Source organism: Pteropus vampyrus, unplaced genomic scaffold, assembly GCF_000151845.1.
Source record: "Pteropus vampyrus isolate Shadow unplaced genomic scaffold, Pvam_2.0 Scaffold112, whole genome shotgun sequence".
Lineage (NCBI taxonomy): Eukaryota > Metazoa > Chordata > Mammalia > Chiroptera > Pteropodidae > Pteropus > Pteropus vampyrus.
This window is the reverse complement of record NW_011888893.1, coordinates 305,177-327,280: the sequence shown is the minus strand read 5'-3', so window position 1 is coordinate 327,280 and position 22,104 is coordinate 305,177. Positions and strand designations below refer to the sequence as shown.

Here is a 22,104-nt window from a genome sequence, read left to right as displayed (position 1 = left end):
AACAAAGCACCACAAGCAGTGTATGGATGGTCCAATTTCTCTGCTTCCTTGCTAGCATTTGATGTAAAATAAAATCACATTTTATTTTAACCACTTTTATAAGTATCTGGTGATATCTTATTGTGGTTTTGAGTTTCTCTTATAGCTAATGATGTTGAACATCATTACTTGCCGTCTCTATTATTTCCTGAAAATAGCATTTTTTTTTTTTGTAATATTCTTACACTTTTTGAAAATAAGCAGGAAAAAACTGACCTGTGTTGGGTTCTGTCTTGCTGTTGGCCACAGCGGTTCTTCTTGAGCTTTCAAGCCAGGCTGCTTTAGCAGAAGTTGTCTCACACGTTCAGGGTGATCTCAGGTTCTTTCCAATATTTTGGTTTCCTGTTTCCTTTGATTTGGGAATAACCAAAACCAATAAACAAAGAAAGCCAAAACTGCTCTGAACAACACTGCTAACAGTGCATCGATTTTATAAACTATTTCATGTTTTAAATGTCTGTTAAACTTTTTGGACAATCCTTGTCCATTTGTAATGACTATTGGTATAAAATATTTCTACTAGGGAGCGACACCTCCAAGTGAACACAGTGTAGAGAAAAGTGGGAGAAGGAGCTATGCAAACCTTCACATCTCTTTGTAAGGAAAACGGAGGTAGGCCCCGGTGATTATGATGTAAATGGGCAGTAAAATGCCCAAAGACGATAGAGGGCCAAGCACAGCAAGAACTATTTTACGGAGCGGAGGGAGCACAGCACAGCTGTGAACAGTGCCAGCGTTTGTCGGGTGCTCAGGATGGGGACCCGAGGGTCCTCAGGACAGGGACCCGAGGGTCCTCATCTCTGATTCCTTTTGCAACACCCTCCACATCCGGTCTCTAAGCCAGTTCAGTCACTTCCACCACCGGGTTGTGTCTTGAAATACATCCATATTCTCTCTCCTTAACTGCTACCAACTTCGTCTAAGCCACCGCCTTCCGTGGCTCTGCAGTAGCCTCCTAATTCCATTACTTCCACTCTTGTCTCTCTCTAACCTGTTCTCAACATAAAAGGAAGAATGATCTTTGACGTGTAGGTCAGGACACAACACTGTCAGACTTAAAACCCTCGATGGCTTCCCCGGGTACTTGTGCTCTGTGCCACACCGCGGCCCACTTACCCTGTCTGGTCTTGGGCTCTTCCCAACTTTCTCTCTCGCAGCTCCCCCCTCATCTGATGCAACTCCAAGGCAACTGGCCTTCTTTTCATGCCTTAATAAATCGTGTTTTAAAGATTAATTTATCTCTAAGAAACCCTGAGATAACTTACCAACTAAGACGTGGTAGTTAGACAGGCCTGTATTCACCTCTCGACGCCCTCGGCGCTCTCACTGTGTTTTGTCCCACGTGGCTCAGTTTGACCATGTGGGTAGTTGCTTCTCGTTTTTAATCTGAACCTGGTGATTCCTCTTCTTTCCATCTTTTTCTAGGAATGTTATCCCTAAGTCTTCTCCCCTTCTTTCTACTCACAGCCTTTAACAGCTCCCTCCTTTTTTTCTTAAGCAGGAAGAAGTAGCTAATTATTGTGCTCATTTAGAAAAAGAGAATAGCCAAATTCTATGATTATAATATGTGACATTCTTACATTAGTTGGTTAGTAAAAATATGTGATTATTTTTCAGCTTCTATTTGTATTAAGACTAAATTGCTGAAGTTAACCTATTATTACTATTTATATTTAATGATTATTGTTTTAAAAAATAGATGTTTTTACTAGGAACTCTCAGTAAATTTTGTTAAAATATTTTTATAAAGATGTCAAAGGCACTAGGAAAGGTACAGATATGATCTGATTATTTTTCTTCTATCTCTACAAAATAAGGTAAATGTATCACTTTTCTGTAACCAACTATCTGATTTTGATATATTTTCACTTTTGATATGTGCAACAATAAATCTCACTTGAAATATGTCTTGCCTGTAAGTTCTGAGGTCTGTTACCACTGAGCCATTAAAAAAAAAAGAAGGCGGCAATTCTGGTGCTAAAGGAACAGTCAGAGGAGGCAGATCTGTTCCAGATCTCTCTATATTTTTCTATTATGTAACATATTTGCATCAGCAAAGTGATTTTTTAAAAAGCTTTTACTTTTGCCAAGTGGACCAGCCACCATCATTACTCTTTTCTTCTATTCCAACACATCTTCTAGGCATTTTATCACTTTTGCTGATTCATGGAGATCTGCCAGATTTCATTGTTTTGTCACTGCCTTTATCTGTCTGTACATTATGAAGCGAAGTGAGCTAATAGAAGCCGTCACTTTTCGCGCTCACTGTCTGTGGAGTTGTCTCTCTAGTTCCTCATCTGATGTGGGAGGTGATGTGGAGTACCCAGCAGATCCCAGAAGATGGTCAGAAGGACCTGACTTCAGCTGTGTGACTAGTGACAATAATTTAGCAATAGGGTCGCAAATGAATAGGAGGTGCAAATAAAGAGGGTGTGGGGCCATGCTAGAACATTAACCAGAATATCAGAGATATAGAGATGTCCAGTACATGTACAGATTATATGAGAGGTCTTACTGATGGTTCAAAATGTTTTAAATAGAAGATAATGTGATAGATTTGTTTCTGCATGTTTGTTAACTCTGGGCGGACCGTTGAGGTGTGAGCAGTCCTCCAGTTAGGGCACTGGTTCTGGACTGGGAGTGATTTTGCCCACGAGGGGATCCTTGGCATTGTCTGCAGATATTTTTGGCTATCGCATCTGAGGGGTGTTACTGGCACCTAGTGGGCAAGGCCAAGGATGCTGCTAAACATTCTGCAGCGTACTGGATAGCCCCTCCCAACCAAGGCCCGAGTCATGGACAGTGCCGAGGGCAAGCAACCGGTGTGACAGCAGCACCAACATGCGTCTGTTACGTGTTTTCTTATTCCCTGTAGATCATGTGTATTTGCCCCCTTTGTCCCTAAAATATGGCTAATCTTTAGTAAAAAAAAATAATGATCGAGAATGCAATCAGCCTTAATTGTTCCTAACAACTCACATTCGGACGTACACGTATATGGTGGCTTCACATGCAAGACCATATTTTTCTGTGCTGCTTAGCTATTTGCGGTTTTTATGCATTATTAGATTTATTCATCTTTTAGAAAAATTTCCCTATGCCACTTTAGGATAAACAGTTTGATCTTTGGCTGCTTTTAAGATTTTTTAGTAATGAGATACTTGGTGCCACTAAGTGTTAAAGAGATACCTGATTGTGGACTTTGTAGATAACATCAAGAGTGACTAAATGTCATGCTTTATCTCCAAGCGCATAACTAGGAGAGGAGACAGAAGGTGGCAGAGAGAAAGAATAATAGAATTTGTGCAGTGCCATTTCTCCAAAGGCAATAAAAATCTTCATTACGTGGCATGATCCAGGTCGTCGGGATGGCACAGCACTGTGCATTAGGCGCTCGGTATAAACACCCGTTCCTTTTATTTGAAAGCAGGATAATTCTGAGCTACTGATTTGACTAAAATTTAAAGAATGTTCCACTCACTATGTGAGATGTTACAAATGTGAGCTTTCTCAATAATTGCACATAATGCTATAAATAAAACGCGAAAGAGTTATCTAAACAGCAGTTACTTGTGCATTTTGGCACGCCTGCGAACAGAGTAAATTGTTGCGCTCTCAGCATATGTTTCCATGCCATGCTTTCAGTGAAAGATTTTCCACGTGAAATAGAGTCTCGATAGGGGAAGCACGCTAATCCGTCTGTCAGCCATGTCCATGAACTGACTTATTCGGATCACAGTCGACACTTTGCTGACGATCGTGTATGAAATCATAGGCTCACTGTCTCCAGCAGTCCACAGCTCCTCTGAGGGCTCGGTGGGGCACAGACCTGAGGAATGCTAGCTAAGGTGATAATCAACTGAGAGGAAGGTTGTGGCTTTGAAGTAGAAATCAATGTTTGTATTTGTTTCAAATGGCAGAGGAGTCACTGCAAAGTGACCTGAGCCCAAAAAGGGAATTTATAGCTCGCATAATTGAAAGGCTGGTCCTTGGTTGTCACTACTGCTGTGGGGTGCAAACAATACTCCTATCTCCTAGCTTTGCCTCCACCGTGTTGACTTCCTTCTCAGGGTCGACAGGATAGGTCGTAGGTCCAGGCTCCCATTCAGGTAGCAGAGCGGTAGGAAGGGGAACCTGGACAGTCTCTGTAGGTCTCATTATCTTTGACTGGCTCACATGTCCATCTCTGCATCAGTCACTCTTGGGCAGGAGATTGTCGTGGCATGGGTTGAGCCATGTGCCAAGTCTGAATTTGGGCGTCAAATCAATGCCACTTATGGGCCGAGAGTGCAGGAGTGGGGTTTCCTTGAAGAAAATTAGTTATGCAAAAAATAAATCTTTGTCCTAACCCTCTCTTCTTCTGCAGAAGTGCCACTGTAACCAATTTCTTGTGCTTACAATCTTATAAATGTAAAAGTCAATACCTTTATCATTTTATATATAGGCGATGGTATCTTATATGTGTTTTTTTCTTGTTTTTATCATTGACCGATATATTCAACACTCCCCACTTATGAAGCTCTCCAGTGAAGATCTTGTAACTTCTCTTTAAATAACAGAAATATCCTAAACAGAGATTCCGTTATTTTTTAATGAAATATTTAAGAGATACCAAATGTGAAAACCCAAATATGCTTAAGGTCATTAGTTTATTTATAGGTTATTAAAGAAAACCCTCTTTTGTAAAATACATTTCTTATTAGGCTTCATTATATGGTTGAGACTTTAACATAGGCAGGCAGAGTACCTACCTGTAGGTTAAATGTTTTTAAGCAAGAGATATTTTTGGAAGAATTCATTGATTGAGAGCTCCTTGACTTCTTTAGGTATAAAATATGAACTATGGCTTTCTATCAGCATAGTTCCTAGTGATGAAAACTGGTTAAAAATATTTACCTTCAACACAAAATGATCAAAGGCTTAAGTGTAAGACCTGAAACTGGAACTCCTAGATGAGAACATCGGGGCAAGCTCTGGGCATTGCTCTTGACAGTCCTTTCGTGACAACAAAAGCACGGACGACAGAGCCACAACTAGACAGGTGGGACCACATCCAGCTGAGCAGCTTCTGCACAGCAGAGGAAACAGTCAAAAGAGTGGAAAAGCAACCTAGATAATGGGAGAAAATGTTTGCAAGCCATATATCAGAAAGGGGATTAATTTCCAATGTATATAAGGAACTCCTATAACTCAATATCAAAAATAATAATAATAACCCAACTAAAAATGGTATGAGGAACTGAATAGACATTTTTCCGAAGAAGACCTGCAGATGGGCAACAGGTTCACGAAAAGATGTTCAGTGTCCCTAATTATTAGGGAAATGCAAATCTAAACCATGAGATATCACCTCAAACTTGTTAGGATGGCTGTTATTAAAAATAAAACAAAAGACGGCAGATGTTGGTGAGGATGTGGAGAAATTGGAATCTTTGTTCACTATTGGTGAGAATGCAAAACGGTGCAGCCACTATGAAAAACAGTATGAAAGTTCCTTAAAAATTTAAAATAGTCTACAGCCATGCCACCCTGAACAAGCCCGATTCCGTCTGAACTCAGAAGCTAAGCAGGGTCAGGCCTGGTTAGTACTTGGCTGGGAGACCACCTAGGAAGACCAGGTGCAATAGGCGTAAAAAAAAAAAAAAAAAAAAAATTTAAAATAGAACTATGACATTATCTAGCAATCCCACTTCTGGGTATTTATCTAAAAGAATCGAAGCCAGGCGAAAGTTCATTCATTTCGCAGGAGTGACTTTCAGGTGTTCCGGTCGCAGCTTGTTGGACATGCACATCACCATAGAAGCCATCGATTCTTGGGGCTCCAGCTTTTATCCCTCACTAGTTGTTGTGAGTGTCCTTAGGGGTGTGCAGCTAGCGCCCATTCCCCAGCGCAGGTGCATCTTATCAGTGCTGATTATTGATAGCTTGATAAACCTGGACAAAGTAACCTTGGCCCGGTTCGTAGTTTTTTTGAATTTGGTATACTCCTACCCACTTTCTGAGTGGCTGTTGCAAGGAAGATTTGACCAACAGTTATTTAAAATTTTAAACAACGTGTAAGAGATAACATATGAATACATTTAAGAGTTACTGTCTTTTTTATGGTTCCGTTCTAGGGCCGTGATATATTTTACCAGTGTTCAATCAGTGGCCATTGAAGTTTGCTACTAGTTTTCCACAGGTTTTCTGCATCAGAGGCACATGCACATTTAAATTTTTATGATCTGCCAAACTGTCCCTCAAAGTTGCAGTCTCATCAGCAGCATGTTTTATGTTAATAAAACATATTTGTTCATAAAATTTGTTGCCCTGTCCTGTTTCCTTCTAGTTTTATCTGTGTTGTCCCTCTTTAGTCTTTGAAAAATTTTGTGAATTTGACAAAGTATATATCATAATCTTTATTTTGCATTACAATCAGCACTCGGGATTAGCTCAAAGTCATAGGACTAATAAGTGGTCGATCTAGACAAGAATTGAAATCTATATCGGGTGTTCTTTTAGTTAACTGAAACTGAAAAGTGTTTCTTTAATTTCACCTTATTTTCTTCTACCTTAATACTTGAAACTTTAGTATTCTACTTTGCAGAAAGTCAAATTGTATCTGTCCAGCTTTCTTCAGTGGAAATTAATGAAATGGCCAGTTAAGCTCTATTGTAAGGGCCACTCTTCATATTTGTCAGTAACATTAACTTACATTAGGCCAAATTTAAAAAGTTAAAGTTGTGTTTAATATATTTATCGGTAGGACCAATATATAAAGTTATAGAGAGATTTTAATGTATTTTAGTCTTCAGCTGTTCATCATCCTGATGCATAGTAAATAATTGCTCAACCATTAAAGTTATAGTATTGGACAAATCTGGGGAAAATTTGCTGAATAAGCCAATGAAGTTTCCACATTAAAAGATAACTCATGCAGTAACTTCTCTATTCCTTAAAGCGTGCAAAAATTTAAATGATGATAGAGTGAACATATGTTTGAGGCTGATTCATTATGGTTTATCAAAAAATATCTTTTTAAAGAGTGCCCTCTGCTTCTGATTCTTTTAGTTGGTCACTTTCATTAACAGTAATATTTTGTTACTCATTTTTCAAATTGCTATCAATGAGTTTATGCCAGCATTATTTACGATATGCTTGAAGGATTTTATTTTTCAAATGCAGTTTTATTTACATATGTGGAAAGTATTTTGAAGTGAAACATATTTGTTAATAAAATTTTAAATGTGGTAGAACATGTCATCTTTATCAAGCTTTATTGAAAACAAGTTTTAAGGACAGACTGGAACTTGTTTCTTTTAGATGGATTGCACCCTGACATCTAGCTAGGTAATGAGAGAGCAGTCTCCGGATTTCACCATGGTCATTTAGCTCCCTTTGCCACTTAATGCAGGAATAGATGTGCACAAATTTACTTCCTGTGATCTAGTCATTTCTCTTTTCATAAACTGTTCTTAAAATGTCAATTTAAATCTAGGTATGAGAAATAACAGGCATTAGAACAAGATTTTTTGATTGCGAAAGTAACACTGATCTTAGCTGAAAAGATTAATAAGCAGTTTTACAGATTCATCCATTGAAATTCCTCTCTCCTTTTGTCCTTCCATTACATTTTGCTGCTTTTATCATAGCACTCATCAGAGTCTATAGTGCATCGTACATATTTGCTGGTTTCTCTTTTTTCTACTGTAATATGAGCCTGGAGGGCTATATCTGTTCGTTATTCATCTTTGTATTCTAGATAGGGCCTGGCACGTAATAGTTATAAATGTGGAATTCAACTGATCTTTGCAAAATAGTATACCGTGAAAAATTGACAAGTTACTCTATTTGATAATTCTTAGCCGCTAAAAACTATTTCTTAGATTTTTCATATTACTTCAGTGAATCAGCTTTCCCATAAAATGACCCCAAGCACTTATTAATTTTGTTTACAGAGAATGGTTTTAGATGCTCTGAGGGTAATTATTGATAATCATCTGTTTCTATTTATCAGTTCTATTTTTTTTTCAATCTCCATATTCAGTTGTTCTATGCCGTATTTTATAAGTGAGAGGATCTCTCCAGCTTTTGATGATTTTGAACTTTTAGTTTTGAATATGTAGGATACGTGCAGAATATTCTATGATATTCTGTAAGTTATGTTTGTGGCTTAATTTGAATTTGGTTGCCTTTCCTTATAAAGAAATATATATATTGTTGGTAATTGGTAAAATGAAATGTCCAGCTTAGATATCTTCGTAAAAACTCTAATTCTTGTTTTTCACTTTTTAAGTAGCTTAGGCTTTTTTCAACAATACAAAGCTTTTTATACTATTTTAATTCTAACACAATAGAGGAAGAGGAATCTTATTGAATGTTTACTATGTTCCAATATTGTGATGAGCACTGTATATATTTAAGTCATTAATTGCTTAATAACTCTATGCTGTAGATGATATAATCTCCATTCACAGATACGGAAGCTGAAGCAAAAAAAGAAATATCTTTTTGGCCACTTGGCCTCTGTTTTATTTATGATACAGATCACAGAAAATAATTCACATATGGATTAGTAGAAAATAATTGAGACTTTTATTTCTGCCATTATGGTCAATTAGATATTCTTTACAATATTCTACCTGTTATTAAACACTTGGAAATTTGGAGGTAAATATTATAAACCCTTTTTTAAAATGTATAGCAAAATTTGTAAAAAGGTTAAGATATTTCATAAGTGCCATAAATGAAGAAGTAGCTCAAAAGAGCAACTTCTGCTGCTGGTGCCCGAGTTCTTTACTGATCTGTGTGACCCAGTGACTTTGGTTTTAGCAGCTGTGTGGGGACAGGCAGGAGTCAAGGCTGTGGTCTGCTCAGGGTGAGGAGTTATAATCGGCCATCTCTGCATTCACTCTTATCACCTAGGATAAAAAATAAAGTTTTTTCTAAAACCATTAGGTAAAATGTATTTAAAAAAAAAAAAAAGAATAAAAGAAGGAATTGAGCTAAGATACCAGTTTTAGGAAAATTAGAAGAGAAGTAACAACAACAAAAATAGGAGTCCATGGACAAAGAAAATGTCAAGAAACATCAACAGGAAACTTAGAGCATTATCTTCTAAATCAGCAGCAGCAAATGATAGCGTGACAGCAGGGAGAAAGCTTGTGAACCAAAGAGATGAAAGCCCCGTTGGAGAGGCAGCCAGTCTTACTCGAATAGCTTAGAATTTCCCAAGTTTCAGTTAATTTTGTTTCACCTTCACCATTTTTAGTTTTTACACATTATCTAAATTATTTGTTACTTAATATTTTAAACTGATAATGTTATGCTTATGATTTATTTTTAAAAGAGATCTATATCACAACAAAATGTAGAAACCCATAATACCTGCCATAAATAGAAAATATCTGTAAATATTAATTTAAAAAAGGGAACAAAGTTATAACTATGTCCCATTGCCTGTTATTGAATGTGAGGCATATCTTCTGTCATAAAGAAGGCAAAACAAGCTTCAAGAGATATTGAGGACACCACATACAATCTTCTCCTTTATTTAATAAGAGGAAATGAAAAAGATGAAAAAAGGAGATACCCTTTGGCTGTAGGCGATTCTATCTTTCCGGTGTGTGTACTGTGAAGATTGTCTTTGGTTCTAACAGTGTCACTAGCTGAGTGTGAAATGATCTAAGGTGGGAAGTGTGACTCCGTATGTACCCAAGTGCCTGCGTTTTGATGTTTATCATTTGGAAGATGTTGCTCTAAGCTCCTTACATTGACGTATTCTTTGTTTTTTTTTTTTTCTATTTGAAGCTCTTTTAAGAGCCTGTGCTGATGGAGGTGCCAACCGCTTGTATGATATCACCGAAGGAGAGAGGGAGAGGTAAGCTTCCTTTTAGCCAGTGTGCATCGAACCACTAATCGTGCCCTTCAGTTTGTTTTACTCTTTTCTGTGAATCTTCCCTCAAAATTAATAGAAAACCAGGCCAGTGAGAGAGCTGCTTAACCATGTTATGTTTTTTCTCTTTGCTTTGAATGGTTTCTCTCAATAGAACTAGGCCAATCATATTCTTATTTAAAAAAAAAAAAAAATCTGCTACTTCAAAACCCTCAGTAAACAGCATTATCAAATATCAGTATTTGTGAGGACATTGAACATTGACCAAAATGAAACGTCACATGATAATTTAAACAGCATTTAAATGAGTAAAAGGTGATCTCATATAAGTGAAATACATGTTCTGTTACAGAAGGTGTGAGATTTTTTATATTAGTGTTGAGTAAAGCTCAGTATGATTTACTCTTAGTTACTTCTGAGTTATGTACACATATATTTAGGAGGTGAATAATTTATTTCTTAATTTGTTATCTGTGCTGTCTGGTTTTCCTGATTTTTGCATGGTGTGCTATTTTTAGATAAAAGAATACATTGGACAAAAGCAAAATTTAAATCTAGCTCATTGCCAACATGTATATAGTTCAACCTCTTGGAAAACACAAGAATTTATATAGTCCAGATATAAGTAGCCATGAAATTTAGTTTCACTTCTATCATATGTATTATTAAATGTACTGAAATGTTTATAGTTTGAAAAATCACCCTTGCTACAAAAATAAAATGAAAATATTATGATGCAACATGCTATGTGAATTAAATATATGTATTTTGAAATGATGTGACATACATCTTTATGGCATCAAATTTTGTAACTTTATGCTTCTGAACTTGGAGCTGCTTTCTGAAAGCAGCTGGTCGCTTATAGGAGGAAGGCCTGTTTCCTTTGAGACTGGCGTGCCGATGTCTGGGGACTGGATGCATTACCCGAGAATATAGCAATAGGGGCAGCCTAGGAAATGGTTTAAATTCTTAACTTTCTGTCTTCTTCATTTTTTTAACTTTATTCCTGTGACTGTATTCAGCAAGACCTGACGTGGACAGTGTGTGAAAAAATACTCAGGTATATGTTATGAAAAACTCCTGGGCCAGTCGGTTCAGGGACGAGCATGCTGCCTATGAGGCCAAGACGACGGTGGAGTCCCAAGTACCGCCGGCTTTCTGCCTGTAGCCACTTGCCAGCAGGCGGCCTAGTACCGAGCGTTATTTCCCTAGTGGCAGAGGCAGCTCACGAACATAACCGTATGAACAAGATCCGTGGACGGAAGTTAGCACAGTGCTTCCCCGCTCTCCCTTGATCATAAGAACCATCTAGAATGCTTGTGAAAAAATACAGGTTTCTGGACTTTAGTAAGAAAGGTAACACATAACACTTCAATTCACATTTAAAAGCAAAACATTACCAGATTTGGGGAGTGAGTACCATTGTTTTTTGCCCAAATTTCAAAATAATTATTTCTAATGTTTCTTAACATATTTATAAATAATCTTATGCAGATCTTCCAAGAAGATTTCTATGAGTTATCTAACAACCGTGCGTTCATATATGAAGATGTCCAATAAGAAAATATCCTAGTAGTTGGTTTTCTAGTCGTAATAACATATTTGCCATGAGTCCCACTCTGGTACTTAGGGACGCGGCTGGCCTGGGTAAGGGCAGTCTCTGATAGGGAGATGAGTGAAGCTGGATGCCTCGTGTGGAACTTAAATCTTTGGAATAAATTTCATTAAATCCAAACCCTAACCTGTGAAACTGATTGGACACAGGCGACGCGACTAAACACAATTCCTGTTAGTTGTATTTTTAGTAGAAAGGCCTCACGATGGAAAAGGGAAAAACGTTCATGAGTTTTAAAAAGCCCAGCGTGGCTCGTGGACCACCGCTCTGCCTGTTCGCATATGTCCGCACCCACACCGGAATACCTCACGATTACGCCGTAAACACGAATGTGTGCGGAATCATCTCCCGTTGAAGACAAATGAGAGACTGACATCTAGAATGGGAGGGAGGAGGACTGACGTAGACAGCAGCAGAGGCTCACGACGGACAGAGCGGAGGCAGAAGCCGGTCGTGGCCTTGGGTCTGATCTGCTGCCGAATGCGTTCAGCCCTGTCCATTGTCCTTCATGAATGCTCCGTCTTTGTTTCAACTCTGAAAGTGGCCTCAATCTATTTATCAAGTTTATTATTATTATTAAGAAGTCCTAAATGTTTTTTCTTATTGTGAAAACAATACATGATGATTTGAATATATATTAGTGAGTCGAGAGAAACAAAAAGGAGAAAATGAAAATTATCTGTTATTTCTTACTAGGTAGCAAAGAGTTAGACTGAGTCTACCCATTGGTTCTGCCCTTTGGAGGAACAGAAATATGACTGATTTTTCCTGCTGAAGTGAATATAAGCTCCACGAATATAGGCTTCCTTGGGGCTAGAAAATAGTCTGGGAACATCAGACACAATAAATATTTGTTAATAAATGAATATTCTATTACAGTTACTCTCTTCTCTTTTCCCATAAGATTTTGAGTGATTTTGATTGGCGACCCTCATATTTTGAATAAATAGATTCCCTCTGCTCCAAAAGCTAATAGGTTCTGATTTGGGTGTGTGTTGCGTCTGTCCGTTAAACTGAGGCAGGGTGAGGACCAGTCAGGAAAACAGAGTGGGCATTGCCAGTGATGGGCGCTTCCCAGCTTTGTCTGTGGACTTGGGATAAGAGAGGAAGAAATTTTAGGAAGCCTCAGTCTTGGTATTGTATTTCTGTCCTCGTAATTGACGGTTTTCCTAACCCCCAACGTTTAGTTTTAGAAATGTGATGTATCAGACGTATGGTCCAGTACCCCAGTTTCGCAGCTCCAACCCAATGCCGACTGAAGCGTCCTGTTTGTGTTCCGGTGGTTAAAAGTCCTGTGGTGGTCTCGTAACATCTGTCTCCTCCCAAGCAGGAAAACCGCCATTGGTCAGAACCAAGATGGTAAAGCATGGCCCACAACCAGAATAATCACAGGCCGTAGAGATGAAAAACAGACAAACCAAAAAAGAAACGAGAGAAGCAGGGAAAAATTTTCTAGGAGAGGTTTATGCGGCAGATTTCTTTTCTTGCCCATCATCCATAGGCTTTGGAGGTTTGTTTTGTGTTTCTAGTGACGATTTTATTGACACTATATTAGATCAGGACAGTGCAAATTGTCCATATCAATGAATATTGAAAGGTGGTTATTTGTGTGTACCAGTAAGTAACAGTGATTAATGGAGAGTTAATCCCCGCGCCCCGGCCGTTCCTGCTTCTGCCACTTCACCAGATTCTGGGAAAACAGCTTCTGCTCCAGCGCATTTCAGGGCCTGAAAATAATCAGTTATGACAATATTACCAGTCTTTCCACTGTAGGGAATATTAAGAACAGAGAAGTTTTGGCCCAGTGGGTTTTCACAAAGGGAGCACGCTAATGTCCGTGGTCCTGAGATCAGTAGACTATTACCAGCATTGCGGGCCTTCCTCGTGCTCCCTGCCATTGCCACCCCCCCGACCTAATTAATGTTAGATTCATTTCGCCTATTTAGGAGACTTTATAAGATAGAATTATAACAAACCGAATTTTGAGTAAATGGACATTCGGAGGGTGGATATAGAAATTCCTAGCTCTCCGAACCTTAAAAAGGATTAAGGAGCAGTGCTGTAGGCTCTTAGGGGAGCATTACGGTCATGCTGAGAGGTGAAGGAAGTGATGGGATCAAGGAGAAAGTCGTACAGAAATAGACAAGAATCACAAAATCGATGACACGACAAAAGTCTGACAATATGGGAGAAATAGTTTATATTGATATTCTGTTTTAAAAATAATGCCTTTAATGATAGGTAAACATTTGTAAACTCCATTGAAGACCTTTGACAGTTAGACATTTTGATAGTTACTATGAATAAATGAATGAATGAATGAATGAATGAAATCTAGTTCCTACCCTCAAACTTAGTGCAATAGAAGAGGAAATTACTATTCAATATGATAGATTATTAAGCGCATGAGAAACTTCTAGTTCACCATGGTAGGTTCTATGCCATAAGGAGGCATGGGGGGTGGACAGTCAATCCAAAATGGGGGCATAATATAAAATATTCTGAGGACCCTAGTGGAGTGTGAAAGCTTAGGGCCACAGAATGTGTGTGCGTACACACCTGCTGACTCAGAGATAAAGGGAAGTTTGTCCTTTGTGTCCTGGATAAAATCTAAACTCATTACCCTGAGAATCAGAGTTCAGCCTTAACTACCTTTCAGCCGTGCCTGGTCCCTCCCAGCCTCCCCCAACCCTCCTCCTCGTGGCCTGTGCTCAGGCCCTTCTCACTGAGCTCCAGCTCGTGTGCAGCGGTACTGCCCGTGACCTGTTCCTGTCGTCTGCCGCCCATTCTGATCCGACAGTGCTCGTAGATCCTCGGCTGCACTGACCCTCAGAAGGTTTCAGTAGATATGGTGGCATGTCTTGTAGAATCCTCTCCAGGCACCTGTGCCTGGAGTGCTGTCCGCTCCGTAAGGCCCCTTATCCTTCCAGCCTAGAGGGGCTTGATGTCTCTTACACTGGACTGGGACTCTTAGATGACAGTGTTACGTTTACATGTTGCTTTGATTTAGAGCTGTGAAGACTTACAGCCTTTACAGAGTTGTAAATTTCTATCTGTTGTCCCTTAACTTTGCACGATACTTTATAATTTACTTTCTCACTTTATCTTGTGATTTAGCTATGTGTCGATGTAGCTGATCTCTCTCACTATGTGGTTGACTTCTTGAGGGTGGCAGGCATAATTAATGTTCTTTATATGCCTCATAATACCTAGTATGTAACAAGCATCCAAGAATTTATTTAATCAATGATTTTTCATTGGTATCTTAGCAGAAATGTCACAGATTTTAAGCTTTCTTTCAGCTAGGGATTTCTAAGCTATAATATCAGCTCTTGGAAATATCTTGATGCTAGAGAAGAAAATTTGGATGATTATATATCTTATTAGTATGTATAAACCAGAACATCTTATATCTAAAAAGATTATCCATGTTTTGTCTGAAATCATGTATAGAATAACTCCCACTTATTTCCAGAATGTCACTGCATTCTAATTCCTATCTAAATGAGCCTTTTTATTCATGTGCCTTTGAATTCATTGGTATTTTGGGAGCAATGTGAATATCAGTGCTAAATGTGAGAGGTTTTTTTAATTGTAATTTTGTAGGACTTAGAGACTCTCGAACTCATCAGCATTATAGTCTAAGGCATAGCTGCAAATTTTGCTATCATTGGTGTATAGGACTTTGAAATGGGAGGAGTTTTATTTTTAGGTTAGTTTTCTCAGAGTAATTGATGAATATGACATCCTGGACGTAAGGTCCTGCATGAGGTTATTTTTATATAAACATTGTTCTAGTTTAGCTCAGCCGTTTAGGAGTTGCTGTTCTGTTTAATTTAAAAGATTAGCACCCATCAAAAATTCCCTGAGTTCAAACAAATGACCTTTCAGTTAAACGCTCATTAACAGTGGCGAGATGAGGAGGGCCTGTGGCGCTTACACAGGGACACAAGACTCCTTCATAGCTTATTCCTCTTCCTTGGTTGTCTCAGAGGTAAGATGTCAGACTTTCTAGCTTTATATGTTCTTGTAACTTTCTCATCAGTAGATCCAGTACCACTGTTCAGAGAAACCAAGTGGGAGGAGAAGATGACTTTTGGAACCCTAACTCTAAAACTAACTGTGTCCCAGCTAAACCAGTTTCAAAATCTGATTTAAATCACTGAACAATGTGGGAGGCTAGCTGTTAAAATTTTGCTCCTAAAGACTTAATTAACATAATTAAATCAGGCATCTGGCAGCAAGTATGTGATACACTCTTGAAGGAATCGGTGACTTGTCCGTCTGTCTCCATATGACTGCCAGCCCATTTGTTGTCAATAGCAGCAGCTTCCAGGCCGGGAATTGTGTAGTGAGAGGGTGCACGTGGGCTCAAAATCTGATTTTGTGACTTTATTACTGTGAGACATTTGACAGGTCATGTCACTTCCTTGGGCTGTAGTTTCTTCATCTCTGAGTTTCAGGGAGAGAGTATTACCTTCTGGATTACTCAGAGAAATCATGAGGAAATGTGTTATTTGAGCTGGTTATAAAATATTTGTAGAAGTTAGAGAGGATGGAAGGTGGCCTTTCAAAACTATAGTGTGATGGATTAGAGAATAGTTCAACATACATATGATGTAGTTTTAGGCCATAGCTCTAAATAACATGGTTAATATTTTGAATGCAGTAGTTATAAAGCTTAGAAAAAGTATAAGCACTTTTCATATTGTGGTTGGAACGAAGGAATGCAGTGTTGGGCTTCTCTGATTCTTTTTTGTTTTTGATCAGTTTGTTCAGGTATAATTTCATACAATATAATGCATCCATTTTAAGCCTACAGATCAATTAGTTTTTAAGTGGTATTCAGTTGTATATACCACCACAGTCAAGATTGAAACATATTCATCATCCCCAAAATTTCCTTTTTGTCCCTTTGTAATCAGTCCTCACCTCCAACCCCCTGACCTTCTAGAGTGTCACGTAAATGGAATCATACAGTTTGTCATCTCTTGTGTCTTTTTTTTCACTTATCAAATGCTTTGGAGTTTCATCCATGTCATTGTGTGTATCAGTAGTTTGTTCCTTTTCAGTTTTGAGTAGTGTTTCATTATATGGTTCACTACAGTTTTGTTTCTTCATTCAGTGCACTTGATGGACTTGATTCTGAGGAATTGCCCCTTTAGTTGGAATCTGCTACCAGTTTTTCAAATGCTTGTTTGGGTGGAATATTGGGCCTTTCATTAGAAACAAACAAAATTTTCAAAGTTGTCAATTCAACACTAGAGGTTAAATAGTGTTGGCTTATATATAAGGCCTATATTTGCTGTATCTTAATGAAAATTCTGCAAAAGCTTGCTCAATCTTGTTAGGTTTTTATGGAATAAGAGAATAAATATAAAATTATTATAAAAATTATTATGGAATAAGTTGATGTCAAGTATCTGAGCATACATTGTGATCTCAGTAACCTCCAATATATGTGACAATCGATTTTAGTCCACCTGTGACTATAATTTTCTCAGTGAGATTTATTTTAACTAATATTTAAACATTTCATGGCATAGTCAAAATGTACTGTAAAATATGCTGTAACATATATAGAAAGGAACAAATGCATACTTAAGGAAAACCAAAGATTTTTGGTTTAGCTTGATTCTTACAAGCCTAGCCTTAAGTAATATTTAGTCATTTGATTCAGCCAGTTTCTATTAAACATGCAATCAAATTACTAACCTCTGTAAGCATGTCAACATTATTGAGTCTTTAAATCAAAACGATGGAGGGTAAAATGATTAGCACATTTAAAAGAAAATTTATACTAGGAGTCTTGGTATTAAAGAACCTCACACAACAAACTGAGGACGTATTTATCTTGAATTATTGATTAAATTAGTTTAGTAATATTTTAGTCTGTTGGTTATCAGTGGTATAAATCAGAGATCTCAAAGTTATCTGTGCATAGCTCTGAATCATTTTAGGGTATTGGAGGAGGAGGTATGCGTATGCAAAGATGCTATGTTTGTCAGATCATGCATGCAGTCAAAAGGAATTTTCAGTATGAGATCATTTTAAGCAGCTGCAGGAAGTCAGTTTACAACTAAATTTAATCAAAGGCATTTTTCTTTATGGCTATTCTATTTCATAAAGTATATTTCTGACAAAACCCTTTTCCTTTCCTACTCTGCGGATGGAGTCTTCAAAAATAAATTACTTTCAGATGATTTTTCAGAGAAGTCTGGATCATCTGTCAAAAGTTTTGAGTAACACATGACTCCTTTAATTTTACTTATTCAAAAAAAAGTTGAATTGTTTTAGCACTCGTTAATACGATTTGAGAGCTATGTTTTTTATCACATTTTTTGGCTTCAATTTATTATTAGACTGCTGTGTTAAGAAGTAAAAATGACGAGTAATTGCATAATACTCTGTGTGTGTGTGTGTGTGTGTGTGTGTGTGTGTGTGTGTGTGTTTTAAAATGTTGTGGAATGGCCCCTAACCATCCGGTTTCTCATACACATTTAAGTGAATGCACATACATGCATGCTTACACACACACACACTCACTCACACACTCACTCACACACACTCACACACTCACACACTCACTCACTCACTCACTCACACACACACTACTTCCTGCATGGTTTTCTTGTTATTAAAATTTTGATTTTGTGTTATTTAACCAAGGGTAAGTAGAATAACTCCAACAACAAGATGGTGTACATTGTTCGTTGACACATCATTATAGGACTTGAAATTTGAGTTGACAATGAGATCGCACCTGAGCCAGCTATGGCCTTCCTATCGTTAGGGCACAGAAAAGTGACAGCTGGAATTCAATTTAAGCAAGGGCTAGTTAATAAATTTTGTTGGAAAATATCCAGATGACAGTTATACCAAGAAGAGCACTGAACTATCACATGCGGTTCTGGGTTAGAGATCTGAGATGGCTCGAGACTGTGTTCCTTGAAGACTTCTATTTTGCCTCTATAGCCAGAAATTTGAGAATATGCTGAAATTATCTCAGAAAGGATATTTAAAGCACAACAGAAAGATTTTACCGCCCTAAGAAAAAGAATCAGTGTGTATATGTATGTGTATGTATATGTATGTATAATATCTTAAATGCTTAACTCTGGGTGTTGTATGTCCCAAAAAGAGTCAGAGAGCTAGAGAAAGTAGAAGAGCTAGAGAAGGAGACTTAAATGATGATCAAGAGGATATTAATCCGTAAATGAAAGGGACTAGAATATAAAAAATCATGAATATTAAAAATGACTTACTCTCTAAACTTTGTGACTTAGAATTGTAATTAGCACTCAAGACTTAAACCCTGTCACTTTCTGTAAACACGGATAGGAGCAGCCGAATGCAAGTACAAATACAAATGAAACCAAAAACTGCCCATGGATGCCCACCCAAAACAGCTTCTCTCTGGCTGCCTGTGCTGTTGTCACGCCCTAGGACTGTCTAATGGTCTTTATAAATCCCCCTCCATATGCACCTCCTTAACTTAATGCTCATTGTAATAGAAAATGTCCCTAGTTATGAGGTCTTTAAAATTCCTCACTCTCTTAATGACAGTGAAGGGGAATTAAATCGTTTCCTGTCATGTATGTACATGATTAAAAAAATAACCTCATGCATTTTGAGAAATTTAATAAATTTCTTCCCAAATTAATATATATATTTGATGTGCAGTTCCATAGCTTTGTGAAAGCTTATTAATCACGAGATTCTGTATATTTTCCCTGACTTCATGTTACCATATTTTTTTCCTAAGTAAACTTTTTAAAATCCCACTCTTACAATTCATGATTTTCCTGAGTGGGGGCAGGTATGATTTGTTTAGATATTTTTTGCTTTTTTAATAATCAAACTTTTTCAATTGCAGTCGATAAACAATATATTAGTTTCAGGTGTACAACACAGTGATTAGACACTTACATAACTTAGAAAGTGATCACTCCGATACACCTAGTACCTATCCGACACCATACATAGTTATTACAGTATTATTGACTATATTCCCTATGCTCTTTTTTAAAAATTCTTCAGTGAAATATTATTGAGACAGGTTTACATGACATGGTACAGGGCTCCAGAATCTTTATGACAGTTAAGAGAATTTTTTTTTCTGATTTATAATATATTTCATTTCATTACTTCAAAGCACAGCTTTGCTTAAAGAACACAGTGATATAAATTTTTACAAGATTTCCTTGATTTATGTTTTTAAGATAAAATTTCCTACAAGATAAAAAATTTAGTTCTATTACTTAAAAAATTAAGTTGTTTATAGACAGGAAAAATGTTTTCTGACTTGAAGTATAGTACTTACAAAGGCAGCTGAAGTCCAGAAGCTTAGAACTCATTTTTCTATGTAAAGTATCATCGTGTTTATTACTTCATGCAGAATTCGCTTATTTATCACCAGCGGCCTCTAGTGAGTATTCAGTTTTTTTCTGTGAGGCTCTACATTAGTAGGTTATTAGTAACTGGAGAGCAGTTCCATGCATTAGGAACAAGAAAAACAACTATAGTTTCTGTCGTCATAGCGTTTTATCAGTCAGTGGCAAGAACATTTTTGCATAATAGTGCGGTCTTCCGACTGCTATTCCCAGTAATAGGCCTTTCACACTGAATTTCCTCCATGTGGCAGTTGTTCTCCAAAGTGAGAGAAGAGTTAATGGTCATGCATTGCACTGATGCCTCTAATGCTTTTAATAGGATGGAATCAAGTTAGGCTACGGGGGCAAAGGTTACCAAAATCAGAGATGCTAGCAGGAGTCGAGTCCACACTGTCCTTATTTGTTCAGTTTTAAGCAAAACAGCGTTTGAGTAATTTTAATGTAATTATAATTACAAATAATAACAATACAAAAATAAATTCAGCAAACCAAATCTGTATTATTTAATATTTACCTTTAAAAAAAACTTTATATATTCCTTGGGTTGTAGCAGGGAACAAAATGCCTAACTTCACTGAACTTTCATAGAGACAGATACTAAGTCAGATACATAATTTAAAAGTGTGTTATTAGTGACAAGGACAATAAAGCAGAAGGAGGGGCGGCATATTTTGCATATTTTGCAAGGGCGGTAGCAGTTGAGGTGAGGGGAAGCCTCACGGCGAAGGCGACTTCTGAGTTAAGACATGTAAAAGGGAAGAAGGAAGCCGCTTGTGCAGAGACTCTGGGCCCTGACAGTGGTATCAGTTAGCAATTGCTGCATGACAGCACACCCCGAATTTAGTGGCTTTAGCGATTTATTGTGGTTCACAAATCGACAGGGCACCGAGGCAGGTCTTCTGGGCTCACTCGTGTCAGTCCTATGGGTCAGGCAGGTACTGTTGCTGTTGATGTCAGCATGTAGCTGGGACTCGCTCTCATCGTGGGAAGGTCGGCTGCCTGTAAGCTGGGTCACCTGACTTTTCTCTCTGATTCTCCATCTTTTAGCCTGTTAGCCTCAGGCTTGTCCAAGGGTGTTGTCATGACCCAGAGAAGGGTTTCAGGAGCGCAGAGGTAGGGACTGCACCTCCACTAGAGGCCTTGGTGAGTAACGCCCATGCCGTTACCATTTCTACTGCATTTCGTTGGTCAGAGCAAGTTACAAGGCTAATACAAATTCTGGTGGTGGGGAAATAGACTTATACTAGCTCCCTGATGGAAGAATCTGGAAAGTCCCATTATAAAGGATTGTGGATGGAAAGGAGGAAATAATTATGGCTAATGTTGCAAAGGATCTACTACAAGTAGAAAAATCGAGGGAGGAACTTATTCGGGAAAATGGTTAGAAAGGTAACTGGGGGCGAACCTGGAGCCGAGGGGCGATGGAAGCTTAGAACCATGAGTATAGAGGGCATTTGAGGCCACGTAGCCTGGTCAGATGCCTGCATAAGTGCAGACTGAAGAGGACGGGGGCCCAGGGACCGAGCTCTGGGCATTCCAGTGTGAAAAAGTCCACGCGAGGTGGAGGAACTATCAAGGAGAGAAGAGTAACCAGTGCGCTGGAGGGAAAACCAAGAAATCGTAGTCCTTAAATCAAGCGGAGAAAGCGAATCAAGGAATAGAGGTGATCAATTGTGTTAGATGCTTCTGATAGATGAAGTAACATAGGAAAATTGATCATTAGATTTAGCAGTGTGGCAATATGGTGTCTTTGGAGGTTGAAAATGTAAAAGTATATACAGATATATGTATATATACGCACACACATACACATAAACATATATATAAATATAAAATAATTATAGATTGTGGGAATATATTAAGATGTTTAAGTTTCTTTTTTGTGATGTCTTTTGTATATTTGATTGTTTCAGTTTCTATTTGAATAAACTATTGCTGTCACCTCTGTCTGAACAAGAATAGTCACCTTTGTATTTCTTTTCAATGTTTTCCCTAATATGCCTTTTATTTCTATTAATGTTATTCATCAGCTAATGGTTTTATGATTTCAGAGTGACCTGTACCTAGGCTGTTATCACCTGATTGAATTCTTTCAGACCCCTGGAAGAGAGAACATTTTAAGCATTGTAGAGATCTTCCCGGGCTCCAGCCACCGTCTCTTAGGATAATGGTTCACACATTCA

At 37.9% G+C, this 22,104-nt stretch overlaps 1 protein-coding gene and 1 pseudogene across 1 annotated transcript in view; both read left to right on the top strand.

The window, feature by feature from the left end:
- The window catches only part of TPK1 (thiamin pyrophosphokinase 1), a 233,342-nt gene that overhangs the window by 43,624 nt on the left and 167,614 nt on the right, over positions 1–22,104 (top strand). The window contains exon 3 of the mRNA XM_011365531.2: positions 9,829–9,898. Within this exon, the coding sequence (XP_011363833.2) occupies positions 9,829–9,898 (70 nt within the window). The remainder of the gene's footprint in view (positions 1–9,828; positions 9,899–22,104) is intronic.
- On the top strand, positions 5,551–5,669 carry LOC111743371 (annotated as a pseudogene).